General features: G+C 40.1%; 1 protein-coding gene across 1 annotated transcript in view; it reads right to left on the bottom strand.

The window, feature by feature from the left end:
* LOC140238960 (uncharacterized) overlaps positions 1–14,037 on the bottom strand; it is a 50,683-nt gene extending 36,646 nt beyond the window's left edge. The window contains exon 1 of the mRNA XM_072318855.1: positions 13,731–14,037. Coding sequence (XP_072174956.1) covers positions 13,731–13,829 — 99 coding nt within the window. The 5' untranslated portion in view covers positions 13,830–14,037. The remainder of the gene's footprint in view (positions 1–13,730) is intronic.
* Between the last annotated feature and the right edge of the window lie 663 nt (positions 14,038–14,700).

A 14,700-nucleotide genomic window follows, 5' to 3' on the forward strand; every position in this document is an offset into this window, starting at 1 on the left:
GAGGTCATACAAGATACATCAATAGGCATCCTTAAAACATTTCTTCTCAAATGGCGTCATTGCGCGCTTTTGAACCCAGTAGTGAATATAAGCATCGCAAAATATAGTGGGATAAAAAATCTACGCATCTTATGTATGATCATCAATTCTAATACATGTACCAGTCATTTCCTGTTATTTTGTATTTCCTAAGTGTCCTGAGTTAGATGTGTCGTTTGGCAGGTAGGAATGCGCTGATACTTGGTAGAAGTGGAAAGGTACGGTTCATCATTTTATCTCAAGCGCTGTAAACCATCTTCATATTCCCCTCTTGTGTCCCGAATTTTTGGGATCCATTGCGAGAAATTAAGCATTGATTTATCACGATTGTGTCACTTCTGACATTTATGGAAATTGGGCATCTCAAAGTTCGTGCATTTTTCGCGAAGTGCCGCTTCCATCATGTTGCACCGCGGGCTGGGAAAAAGTCCCTCGCCCTCCGAATTACCGTTCCCATCCCATGATGAAGGGAGAGTGAGAGAGAATGAAAAAGTGTAAGAAAAGTGCCTACGAAAGACACCTTCTTCACGACTGGGATGTCACCCCGTCTTCTTATAAAGCAAAAAGCATTTCGTTCTTTGACAGCATTCGTCACCTTTCGGTGCAAGCGTGCAGCTCCAGTGAGTTATCTACGGCATCCTTTCTCTCTGTATCTCACTGGCTACCTGAAATGAATGTTTTTTTTTTTTGTTTTTTTTTTTGACAAGATGCCTTTCCCTTTCTCATGTCAGGTGTTCCATATACAAATGGATGCACTTACCCGATGACTTAAGGATTTTATGATAACAATTACCTATTGATCTAATCGACATTCGACATGCGACGTAAGAATGAACATTTAATTCTGACCGATTTTCTTTACATTTTTCTTTTTTGGGGGGAGGTGGGGAGGGTGGCGATTTATTTTTCTTCATTCAGGAATATCCACGTAATACTAAGCGCAAAGAGAAATCACAGGGTTTTTTTTTCACTTTTTACGCAAAAAAAAAAAAAGTTGTAGTCAAAACGAAGAGATCAACAGATTTTCAATTCTACAAATCAGTTCTGTTGATGAATAAAATGAAAATTTTCAGGTGTTTCAATATTCAGAAACAGTTTTTTCCCCTCCCATGAGGGTATTTGGCAATCACATGGAGATAATATAAATGATTTTTGTCTTAATAGTGCTTAGAGATAAACAGGTAGAGTAGAATGGATGATTTCTGATGGAGCAATGTCGAGTTGTTATTTTCACATATTTATCAGACAATGATTATGCGGAATTGAAGAAGCTCAGGCGATGAGCTACCAAAGATTTTGGCCTGTCTGTAAGCTTCCAGTCAAATAACTTTTCCACCTTTGCATCAAAACAGCGAATGAAATCAGTGAGAATTAAAGACGTGGGCTGAATTTGTACAAAGTTGTAAGACAAAATAGACACCAGCTATATGCAGCGCCTCAGTTACCGAGGACAGGGCTGGAGTAAGTTTTCCCGCAGTTGTGTCCTGTCAGCTTAATGGACAAAAGATCTCTGATTAAAAAACAAACAAAAACTCACATTTCAAAGTGACATCGTACAAAGTTACGGTCAGAATTACATGCTGTGCTGATCATGCTGATATTTTCTTGGTCAACTGTTTAAAACTATCAAAAACTGATTTGTTCTTCAAATTTTCTTTTCATCAATTTTCTGTGACGACTGCCTAAACGTTGTTGTTCTTTGCCTTTTCTGTGCTTACTAAAGTGAGAATATTGTTCAAGTGGAAGTGTGGAAGCAAACTGTGGAAGTAACTCGTTGGAGTTACCAAAGTTTATTTTCCTTTTTATTTTTTTTTTTTTACTTCTTCGGGTCACAGAGTCTGACAACGATATTGTAGAGGCTGCTATCAGCAATCATTTGGTCCAAGTCAAGCGTGCGATGTTATTATCTAGAACTGATTTCCCAAACGTAATGCCTCGCAAAATTCGTCAATAATTAATTGCGAGGGACTTTTTACTTTGGTGAATAGGGTTGATACATCCTGGACGGAGATTCGTGGGTTGGGAAAGCTGCTGACGGCTCATTAAGGACAAGTCTGGAATTTAATCTTGACCAGCCACGAACAGATGGCGATCATTTGAATTGTCCTTCATGGTGTTTTGGTATCTCTCGAATTTCATTTGGCGCGCTCGTACACATGTCGTGGAAAGAAAGTGGATCTGCAACTTGCCAAAACTGTAAAGGTGATAAAAGGCCCAAGCAAATGAATCATTTGGGTACATGACGAAATTGATTATTGCTTGTTTTGGGGGACTCTTGCTCAACTCCCCTCCCCGTCCCACGCTTCAATCACCTAGAAATAGATATCCATTACATTACCGTAATTGAAATTGCATGAAACAGCAGGCTGAAATCCCTGTTTTATCGTTACGAACAATAAAAGCACACAATTATTATCATCATCTTTCAACCTAATTCATTATTGTATGCACACTCCGTACGTACTCTGTCTTCCGTGAGTAATGCTATTTCCGTTCGTAAAAGAGGCTTATGTTGCTGAGAACATCGTTGGCACCCCCCTCCCCCCCCCCCCCCCCATTGCAATAAGGTGTCTCATTCTACAAAACCCTTGACTCCCTTATACTGTCTTGGGTCTGTCCTTTTAACCATGCCAACAATCATTACAGTATAACACCCTTACAGACTATACGCAATAACTATTACTCAGATTCTTTTTTTTTAATAGAATTGCTGCGTCCTATCAATGTGAGGGAGTTCTCACATTCGATCAAACAAGAGAGCTTTCATAAATGTTATGGCAAGGTCGCTTATAAAGATTGACGGTGTCGTCAGGTGTGTGTGTGTAAGAGGGGCGTTTTATATTAGATTGTGGGTCAATTCAAAAATATACGACAGGTCCTTCGCTCGTATCAATTAGAGTTGCTCCCATAATGATTCACAGTGATGGATCACATTATGACATCACAGTGATTACTGAGAGCTTCTACAACGGGCAATTTAAGTAGGCCACACCGTCCAGAACCAAACTACTGTGCCCATCCTTCACTTAACCTAGTTTCGTTTGATCGTCACATTCTTTTTGATAATTATGCCCTCTATATTACCACGACAAAGTCTAGACACCTTTCCGACAAAAAACATCCTCTAACCAAAGATCACACACGGGCACACGCACATTGGCGCTATGCATGTACCTACTATCAAGTCTCTCCTAATACCGCAAGAAGGTGAAAGTCAACCTCCCTGCTAATACCGCAAAACACAATATAGTTGTACCATAACTACCTATACACGGCGACGAGTAGACTTACTCCACGTGATCCAACATTAATTTCCTGTCGAAACGTCGTATGTGGTGACACTTGCCCCTCTTTTCCTGGTGTGTGCCCCGCCCTTTTGCATTTAATATTAGTCTCATCATCCACAGCTAAAGGATAAGAGCGTCCATCTCAGCTAAGGTGCTCTCTCTCACACACAAATAGTACACTTTCTAGACACAAACCACATAGAATCGTGAGCACTAATATGTACAAATATAGAAAAAGTATATCACAGCTGTATTTTAACGCTGAGAAGAGTTTGGAAAAGGGCCGCTATATTAAAACAGAAATTGATCACCCCAGAAAAAATATCCCATTAAAAAAACAGTCTGTTCAGAAACGCATTCATAACTGGAAAGTATCCAGCCTCCCACCAGATGACGTTAATGTTTTAAAATATTTCCAGGTGTATGAAATCAAGGAGTTGACCAACCAACAGATGTCTTACTGAACAGATTTCTTTGCATGCTTCCTATGCTATGCCTTTGCAAAGTTTGATATCCACGGGTGTGTGTTATTTTTGTTTTTTTCATTGAACTCCTAAAGATAAAGAAATGTCTGACGAAGTCTTAGCTACAGAGGTGATGTTTATTAATATCATGTATGATCTGAATTTTTGTTTTTCATCATTGATATTCTCTCTGGAAGAATTAAAAAAAAAGAAGTGATTTTAAACTCCAAGGCATTCCTTTTTGCCCATTCTTGGAAAGCCGGTGTAAAAGAGAGATGGAGAGACAGAAAAACAGACTGACAGACGGACAGACGGCCAGACAGACACAGTGACAGTTAGAGAGAAGGATTACCTATAACCCATAGGCATTTATATCAAAAGCTTAAGTGCTTAGAAGTTATACTTTTAGACTGCCTTACCTTTATCACAGCAATTTCTTCAATCATGTCAATATCTATCATTCTCTGGCAACCAAGATAAAATTACGTCTTCATTTCACAAAGTTGCCTTTAACCTCGATGGTATTACTACATGGAAGCTGCTTTTTTCCCCTTTGTGCAATATCATTATTATTGTAAAATTAATATGTATGTAGGATTTGATAGCTTAATGGTCTAAGGACCACTATTATACATCTTAAAGTAAGTCCATCATCAGACAAAACAAAATAAAACCTCTCAAGCTATACCTCACTTGTTAAATAGCAAGGAATATTCTTGAAGCTATATTATCAAAAATATCCCACTTTTTTTTTGAGAATGTTCGCCCTTTTATTAGCAGCTTTAATAGCAAATGTTTTAACTTGACAAGAATGGAGTTAACTCCTTCTGCGACCAAACTCTTCATATGCTGATACTGCGGGGCAGGTGAATTTGTTTTTGCACCCAGCTAGTTAGTCTGCTATGGACTCCGAAAACAATGCGCCCTGAAAACACGCCATGCATCATAAATAACATTTGCCGCCTGGGAGTTCTCCGCTGGCTAATCAAACACCTTCCATTCTCCACCCCCCCCCCACCCTTCTCTCTCTCTCTCTTTCTCTTTATCTATCCACCTGTCCGACTATCGCTATCCCTCTATCTATTTCTTTCTATTCACGTATCTCATCCTCTATATCTATCTTACTCACAATCTCTCTTTCCACCCGCACAATCTAAAGAGTGGGCGAGGCAGGGAGTCCCAGAGTTAATCACTTTCTGATTCCTTTAAGGAATATATATCTGGCAAAGAGTTGTCCCTGGTGCGGTTTCTTTTCAATTATTGGGGATGCGCGTACACCACGTATAAGGAGAATACAGATGACCGCGTTCACCTCGCGAACACTCACAATTTTCGATCTCAATTTTTGAGCTCATTACTTACGACCGAGTCACTGGACGCTAGCGATATAATGATGTTACATACATGGCATCGCTTGAAGGTGTTGTGGCAGTATATAATGGTATTGGAAGGACCAAGGTGCTTGGAAGATGGATATATCTAGCGTATTCAAGCTTCTGAGGCCAAAAAACGAAAGCATTTCTGAAAAACATTGGTTGAACGTCCGTATAGTAAATGCATCGCTTGGGTTGAAAAAAGATTATGTCAATTGAAATTGACATTGGTTGCAACAGACAAAATAGCACTGGCGGCTGAAAGAAATATTATTATCAGTTTTTCAAGACACACAGAGATATAAGAAGAGAGAGAGGAAATGGTGGTTATTTGTCATCCATGCTCATTGAAGACCGTTAATGGTTTCTTTTGTTGCTTCTGTTTCCTAAATACTAGCACACAATGGGAATAATCGGCGGATACCCGGCTAAAGAAATACATATATTATTCAAGTTTGATCAAAATAAAATGCTTTACTGTGTGCTGAAGACACGCACCTTAGATTCTTTGACCGAGCGTACCAGAAAAACAGCAGATTTAAGGTTCTGGCGATATGCACTTTAAAGTGCGATAGCTGTTCTGTTTTGGTATATTCAAAATCAATTGATTTTGCACTGCACAAAGTTTGTTCTTGTATGTGAGGAAAGGGGTGGGGTGGGGTGGTAGGATTCATTTCGACATTGACCTCATCAATACAACTTATACACAACAGTTACACCACGCATATGTACCCAGTGCGTATGTTCATCAGGTACAGCAGATGGCTCCCAGAATAGCTCTGTGTCCTTGTTTTGTATTCATCTCTCTCTCTCTCTCTCTCTCTCTCTCTCTCACTTCTTTTACCTGCTTAAGGCTTCAAATATCACGACAAGGAATACCTTCGCAATTTACATAGATAAAACTCTAAAAATATGTGTACCAAAAAGAAAATCGCTGTTTGATTGACCAAATTCCCGGTCTACATCCTTAAGGTTTCATGGCGCACTGGCGATGAGCGAACGAAATTACCGGTAGTCAGCTCAACCCCCCGACCTCACGCACTCTTTCGTTTAACCTTTCCCGGCAAATTACTCTATTTTTTCAGTCACCTTGGATGTACCGTCCAGCGACAAAGCATCCAAAGCTTCATCAAAATCCATTCAAAAACCGGTTATTTCGAGCCAAGAATTCAATATTTTCAATTTTTTGACAGAAATCATTCGACGAACGAGGGTCCTCGGGCCACAATGAAGTCTTCGAGCGGGAAAAGTGCAGAAAAATTTACAACGTCTGTCAATCAGAGAGAAGTGCGCCTTGACTTCAGCTTGAGTGGTATTGGAATAAATATAGACATCTAAGTAGTATACGCATCAAATGAAAATTGCTTTTTCTTTCTGATGAACAGAATCTAAGATGGCTGTTGATGCAGGGCTCTTGCTGCCATAGCTTCTGAAGCAATCCTCATCTACCTGAATCCTTATCACCTGGTGAAACACATTTGATTTCAAGACCCAAGCTTCGGCGGTTTCCCATAGAAATGGGAAAACAACATAGGCAGGTCCGACAAGCTGCCCTTCAGCGAAAGAATCATCACTTTAGATAAGGCATTAAAACATCGGAATGAAGATCTGAAACTTGTCAGCTTTCATCATGCACTTGCATTTGTCCACTTTCATCGGGATTAGATTTCACGGAAGAGAATTTCGGTTGAACTTGTAATGGTAAAATGCGGAAACCCGAAACCGATACTCGAAAGCGAAAGTCTTCTTGCGTTATTGATCATACATAAGTATACGTTCCTTTCCATCTCTTCCCGGGTTAAACTTGATCAGATTTAGGCACATCAAGACAGTAAACATCAGATGGATTACATTTACGGCAATAAGATAAAATTTAGAGGGGGAGTTGAACGTAAATGGAATAGTGATGCTTTTGCAACTTCCTGTACATGTTATCTCGACGGCGGTGCGGAGATTCTACCGGCATACACTCCCAGGGTTTAAATTTTTGTCTTGCGTGTTGATGGAAGTGGGACATTCTGTGAGAAAGACAGGACCGTACATAAGATTCGTATTTTCAGCCGCGTTCGTTTAAGCTGCCTAGTGCTGCCTGTCAGATATTCAGCGAACATGCTCCCCGTTACCTTTCCCCAGATGATCTGTAATTAATTTCGTCCATTTGAGGAGACAGTATAAAGGGGCGGCATAGTATTTGATGTAGGCGATCACGGAAGTGGGAGTGGATTAAGGTAATTGAGCACAATGGCGACCCCGCGCTGAGGGGGGCATGTCAAGTCAATCAGGCTTCTACAAATATATAAGTGCAAGAAACCACCAGCTACACACACACACACACACACACACACATACGTAAAATATGTCAGGCAATGCGTGCCCTGAAATAATCTACTAATGAATATTTCAATACTTAATCAATCTTTCTTACGAACATGTTTCTCCACCTCGCGAAAATCGTTATGAATTCATAAATTATGACGCCACGAGGATTATCCTACTGGCTACAAAGGGATACATTATATGGTTTATGGGCCCCACGATGTCTTTGAAAGGAAGGGAAACAAAAAAGCAAGTTTGAGAGCACGATACATTGATGAAAAGTCGAAATATACTATCTATACCAAAGATAATGCATATGGGTATTGAAGAAAAGGTGCCATCGTGTGATTTACCACTGCAGACATGATGAAAACGAAAAGCGGTTCAAATGTTGTAATTGCTTTAATGTAGTAGATTTTGTGAACAACAAAAAAAGTACTGTAGGCAGAGCCCAATCAGGTCGTATTCTACACGATTACCTCGTTCATTGGTATATTTAGAATTTGAAGATCCGGAAATATTTTAAACCTGGAATAACTGACCTCTGTCTTATCATGTTTATCGCTCCCCCAAAACAGGTCCCAGTAATGAGTATACATGTGCAAGTGTTGGTTGAAAATGAGAGAACTCTAATGAAGGCGTGAGAAGGAGATGCGGTAGGTAAGGATTGACACTAAAGTAGTCTTGCATGTTCACCTCCGAGCGAAGATTTACACAAAATTAATATATCCATAACAAACAGCGCCACCACCCCCCCCCCCTCCCCCCCCCCCTCCTTCGGCCACCCACTTTGGTATTCATTTAATCCCACATATGTGTAATTCTTGGGATTTACCGGCAGAAAAAAAATATATACATGCATAATCATCTACATCTGGACTAATTCACCCGAAAGGAAATTGCTGTTGGTCTATCTTTTTTGCTTGCCCTTTTCATTGCTGCACGCAAATAGAAATATTTGCGAGTTGACGTACTTAATCCGCGGATGAGTCTTCTCTGTAAGTCAGAAGAAGGCGATTAGGGTAATAATGAGTATATCATCACCTTTACAGCTCTCTCTGTCGTGCATAAATTCAGAAGGAGCACTCATTTTAGTTTCGGGTATTACAATGTTCACCAGATCCGGAAAAAGGGTAAGTTGTTGCCATAAAGGGGTTTTCACTGACTATTAAAGCTTGTAGTGATATGATGTAATAGTCTTGTAGAAAAAAAAAAATGATTGGAATGCAATTTGACAAATTCAGTGACAATGCAAATGAAGAGGTTATCAAGAAAGGCAGCTAGAATGATCAATTTCTCTTTCGAAATGATCAGGAGAGATTCTTTTTAATTGCGAGAAACCTAAGTGCACGTATTTTGCCTGCTTTGATTATGTGTGTGTGCGTGTGTGTGCGTGTGTGTGTGCGCGTGCGGGGGCGTGCGCGTGATTAATGTGTAGGGAGACCATCACCTGCGAAGGTTTTCATGGAAGACTATATCACAAGTATCATTTTAGCTTTCATTGACAAGTTATACATGACGCAATGAAAATAATACAACAATCATTTCTGTAAACGGTACTCTTAGAAAATTAACAGTGTCCCACAGACAGGTTAATCAAAAGTGCCCTGACTACTCAAAAGACATGCCGCACACTCACTGCTGTTGAAAGAAGCTGTTTGATTAGAATAAACAATTACCATTTCAATATCATTTGTTACGCTGCACGCATTTAACGCCCACTTCCATCTTCCGCCAAAATCGTGTGTAAAAAAAAAAAAAAAAAAATGGTAAAGGCTTGTCAGAAGCGAAACTATCCCTTAAGCTGTCACTTAAGGAAGATACCAGTCGGATGAAGAGACAGAAAAGGTGTCGCTCATAGTAAGGGCAATGTAGAGTCAACGAGCCGTGGAGATGGAGCTCACGGCGAGGTGTGGCGGAGGATATGCCTCTCTTACGAAGACCCTCCCACCGGCGCCAAATTCGTTGGAAAGGTGGTAAAATCTTTCGTGAACCCGACAGTGTATCATGTGTGTGCGTGCGAGTGCATGTGTGTGCGTGTGCGAGTGTGTGCGCGCGTGTGTCTACCCACGCAAGCTCAAAAGTCACGGCAGATTGGATCGCAAAAATTGAATATTGCTCTTCTCCCTATATCGACCCTTGTTTCATTTTCGTCACCTATGCTATTCTACATAAAAATAATAAATTGCCTTATATGACTATTAAAGCTTTGAGCTTTCAGGTGTCTGCATTGTGATTAGGAATTACATGCCATGATGTTCATCATTGAACCTGTATCTATTTATGACCTCTCACACCCCACCCCAGATAAACATACAAAGAAGTAAATAGCATTAAACTGTGGGGATAAAAAACCTGCAATGCAATTCACAGGTAGCAGTTCTGGTGGCGATTAGTGCAGTTTATAGACAGTGTAATTGCAAGTGTGAACAAAACAAAACAAAACAAAATTAAACAAAACAAAAACGAAATGTGTGTGTGTTGTTGCAGTTGTTATCGCTGTTGTTGTTGTTGCGTTGTTTGGTTTTGACGTGTGAACAGAACACACATTGCCAGATATCACTCTCAGCGAAATGCTTTCGTTGCTCGGAATCTCTAAAGATCATATTTTCCAAATTGAATAATGAGATTATATGAAGTCTTGATACACCACATCCCTGAGGAACGTTTCCCCACCCCCACTCTCCTTTTCACCATTTCTTTTTTTCCTTTCCCTCTTGCTTTCTCTCTCCATTTTCTCGCGTTAACTCTTTGGAATCGTTATCTTTACTTTTTTTTCAACTGTTCAAAGTCAAGGATAGTCTTTCACGCTCTCTTAGGCTTTTGACGCGATGCAGACACCGCGAGTATTACCTTCCTTGAGGATGCACGAATCTCAACAGAAAGGGCTGTAATTATATCCCTTGACAGCAAACAATATTTGAAGGTGTTATCGTCATGAGCCTGTACAAAGAAAAGCTATAGATTTTCCTCCCGGTATCGTTTAGGTCACCTTGGCAGCAGTGGTATTGCATTTCCTCTTCCAGTCCAACTGAGATGGCATCAAAATATATTTACACCTTTAGAAATCTCGTTACTCATCTGTTGTTCCTTAGAGAAAAAGAGGAGAAAAACAAGAAACTGCGCGATTTTCTGATTGCATTTTACCGGCCAGTTTCTTTTACCCTCTCTTCGAGACACACAGATTGCATTTTGCTGCTGATAATGATGTCCCTACCATCAAGAACAAAGTTACACTTCATCAAAACAAAATCTTAAAAAAAGAAATACGCACTTGTGCCCTGAGCTGTCTTTAGAAGTATAGTCACTTGATTTCATTGCAACCAGATCTCACAGTATTAGGTACTCATGAACCAAACCAGCCGTTGTCAGTTTTTGCAGTTTCCATTTTTGTGTCTCCCTAAAATATCTTTCTCGACTCAAACAAATGACTCAAGTGATTTGAAATGACAACACAATCCATTTAAAGGTATCATGTCGGTGAACACAAAATGGTGTAAAAAGCATTTACAAAGAAGCTTTCGGCAATGAAACATTTCAATGATATTATATATATATATATTTTTTAACCTGCTGCTGAGTTTTCCAACGAAAGTCACTCTTGAAGGAAATGTGATTACTCAGAACCTTCCTCTGTAAACATCCTCCTTTATTCTCCACAGGCAGACGGGGACTTCGATAACTTCTAAGCTTTCGTCAGTTAGTCCTGATGTTTCTTATGTTTCTTTTGTTTTCACTTTTGAGGACACCATAGCTTCTGTTCAGCGCAGTTCTAGTATTTCATTTTTCAAGCTCAGTTTCCTATCAAGAGGTAGACATCATTTCAGGTTAAAACTGTTAATCAATTACATATCACGATATCAAGAAGCTGTTCACATAAATTCGTGACCAATCTTGGCTTTTCAGGCACTTTTATTTTTCAAAACGTCATCCCGTTTCATTATTCATATCAGAGCCATAGTCATGTCCAAGACGACATTCAACCATTAAGAAATGAAACCTCTACGGTTCATATCTACCGTTGATTTGGGGCATTATTTCATTATGAACAAAGACTGCATTTAAACTACCTCAAGGGTCCGAGCGACCGCACGGGACGTGTAATGGATTAGGAGATTCCATTTGCTGTTTATAACTCACGATCTCGATACAGTGCACTTTCGAGCTTTCTCTCTCCCCCCCCCCCCCCCTTCTTCTCTCTCCTCTCCATCACTTACTCAGTCACTCACTTTTAATTGTTAAAATACAATGGGGAAGTGGCACCAGTCCTGTCGTCTGCCGGACACGGGGATGCCCTCACTGATAGTGGAAACACGCTATCACCGATAAGCGATCGAAACGTGCACTTGGAGACATTAAAACCAGCAACACCCCCACTATATCCCCCTCCCAAACATCCAATCCCGTAAAAAAAAAGAGGAGCGAATAGTGCACTTGTCATTTTAGTGTTTGCCTAATCCATCAGCGCCGCAGTTACGCATTCGTGATTGGGGGCATATTCCATCTTGAATTCCAGGCACATGCATGCATTCCCAGGAGGACGGAACTGAGAAGCGAAAGACGACCACTAAAATGCACTCTCGTTACTATGGTAACACTAAATTCAAAACATTAGGAAGGGGCAGCCAATCCCAGTACCCAACCCCCTCAAACCTCTCTGTCCTCAAGGTATATATGACGAAAGTCCACAGATTATATTTGCCACAGACATGACAGATATGTAAATACTACATTCGCTGATAGTTATATTTTTTTTCAACTGTAAGTCCTGTTCAAATTCTGAAAATGAAATACATAGAGATGTTATTTCGGGGCAACGATTTAATTTCTTTGTATTTTTTAAGTTTAAAAAAACTTTTTAAAACTCATTGTAGCTACCGTTATTCAGAGTTATGCTGAATTTGAGTTGAAAGTGCTAAAAGAGTAGAAAAAATAGTTAAGAATTATGGTGATGAGGAGAAGACAAGAAGTATGGCGGTTCATTTTCATGAACATGAAATACCCCAAACGTCATTATGTGGGCGAGTATTGTATACTTTCTATTGTCAACTCGACTCAAGAGGTATTCTACTATGGGAGATTTTCGCCTCGGCTTAATGCCATTTTGTATAGCAGCTAGCCCCTCGACGCGTAAATACTCCTGAATGTCAAACTCAATTTTTGGCCCTGCTTTTCTTTTCTTTTCTTTTACCATCTTTTCTTCCTTCTTATTTTGTTTTGTTTTTGGTTAGTTCAGGGTTTTTTTTTTTCTTGTGGTTTTGCGTCATTGTGATTTATACGCCTATATAAGGTCACCATGCTTTGTTTATTCTTGATTTGGTAATACCTGCAATGATCATATATACATATATATATATATATATATATATATATATGTAAGTTTTTTTTTTCTCGTTCGGTATGATATGAGTTTCACTCCTGATATATCAATGCTACACACAGACACACAGGCACACACACACATGTAAGCATATATTAGACATTTTTTCTGCGTTTATTTCGTTCAGTTTTAGTTCCCTAAAGTCATTTTTTTTCTTTCGGAATGAAATCACACAAAATACACCATTAGTACCCCCACTAAAAAGGAGAACATACGTGACTGAATGATCAAATACATCACTGAAAATGGCGACCATGCCCATGATCCCCCCCCCCCAAAAAAAAAGCAACAACAACAACAAGATGATAATGCCTGTGTATGGCGATGTGTCTATCACGCCGCAGCGGGGGAGGGGGAACATAAAAAAAAAAAAAAAGAACTCTCAAAAGAATTCATCAAGTTCATTTAATGTGTGCCGTACCAAAGATTGCTATATAATTTAGATGCACTCAAGCTCCTTGATCGAACGCTATATCCAGACCTAGATATTCATTAAACTCATTTCGTTCATTAATTGCTGACCTCTCGGACCTTCAGCTGATGCCATACATCATGATGATAGACGGAATAACTCGCGATAAAAAAAAAAAAAAAAAACCCAGAGAGAAAAAGATTACGACGTACATGGTAACGATACAAGACGACAGAAGTAGGAACAGGTGGAAACAAAAAAACAAAACAAAACATTAACAGAAGACATTTTACTTCTCTCATTTCCAGTCGAGAGAGGTAGCGCCTGTAATATTAGAAATTAAAATTCTTCACCTCGAAGTCTACATTTCTCTTTTTTTAAGTTGTTTTTTCTTCCTCCTAAATTGCATGATGTTTAATGAATTATGAAAGTTTGCCCTCTTACAATTCTTGCACTTACCCTTAGAAGTCCACTGTCAATGCCGGCAGGTAAAGCTGCTGATGTAGATAGACAGACGACCGCGACGACAGCAAAGATAGTTAGGCCCAGTGAATTCATGGTGGTGGGTGATCTTGTTTCAGGCGTTTTTCTCTCTGGTAGGCAAGACAGCACGCGGAGCAGTTCCGGTAGTTAAGTTCAGTTTAAGACGAGGGTAGAGTGGCGGGGGCGAGCAGGTTGCTGATGCCTGTAGGTAAAGCTTAACCTTGTTTTGTGTTATCACTGGAGACGCGTTTCAGTGTGCGTGCAGATCTCTTCAGATTTATAATGTGTGAGAATTCCCGTTGAGTAGAGCCAATATATCGGCGCCAGAAATATACATGCGATTTTCCCCCGACTTGTACTTCGAACGTTCATTCAGGAAACTCCGCCCACACGCTTTCTGTTACTTCGAGGCGCCGTCACATTCTGGGATAGCCAATGGAGTCGATCAATGGTCGTGACGTCAGCGCGCATGCTTTTTACCTCTCGCACACATCTGGGCGCCGTACCAAGACATCCTCTTCCAGTGGTGACGTTCCGTGTTTGCCTTTTTCCCGCGAGCTCTGGGACATTCGTGATTGGTCAGTTGTTCCACAGAGAAAAGAAAAAAGGCAAGGAGCGCGGTCGTGCTCCTCTTCGTGCGCTCCTCACATCAATCGAAAGCTGGAATGCTTATGTTCATCCCCAGGTACATTACCGGTGTCTGGACCAGTCGTCAATTTTATTTCCCTTTCCATTTTCATACTACGAGGTGGGATAACAATATGAAATTAAAAGCCTTTCTGAACTAATGTTGTTGTTGGTGGTGGTGTTTTGTTTTGTCCGTGTGTGTGTGTGCGTTTTGAGAGGGGGGGGGGGAGGGGTCTCTTATCCGTTTGTCTTCTTTAATGGACCGAACGTGTGTGTGTGTGTGTTTTTTTTTTGTTTTTTTTTTTTTACCATCTGCGGT

Source organism: Diadema setosum, chromosome 15 (assembly GCF_964275005.1).
Source record: "Diadema setosum chromosome 15, eeDiaSeto1, whole genome shotgun sequence".
In the NCBI taxonomy this organism is placed as follows: Eukaryota; Metazoa; Echinodermata; class Echinoidea; order Diadematoida; family Diadematidae; genus Diadema; species Diadema setosum.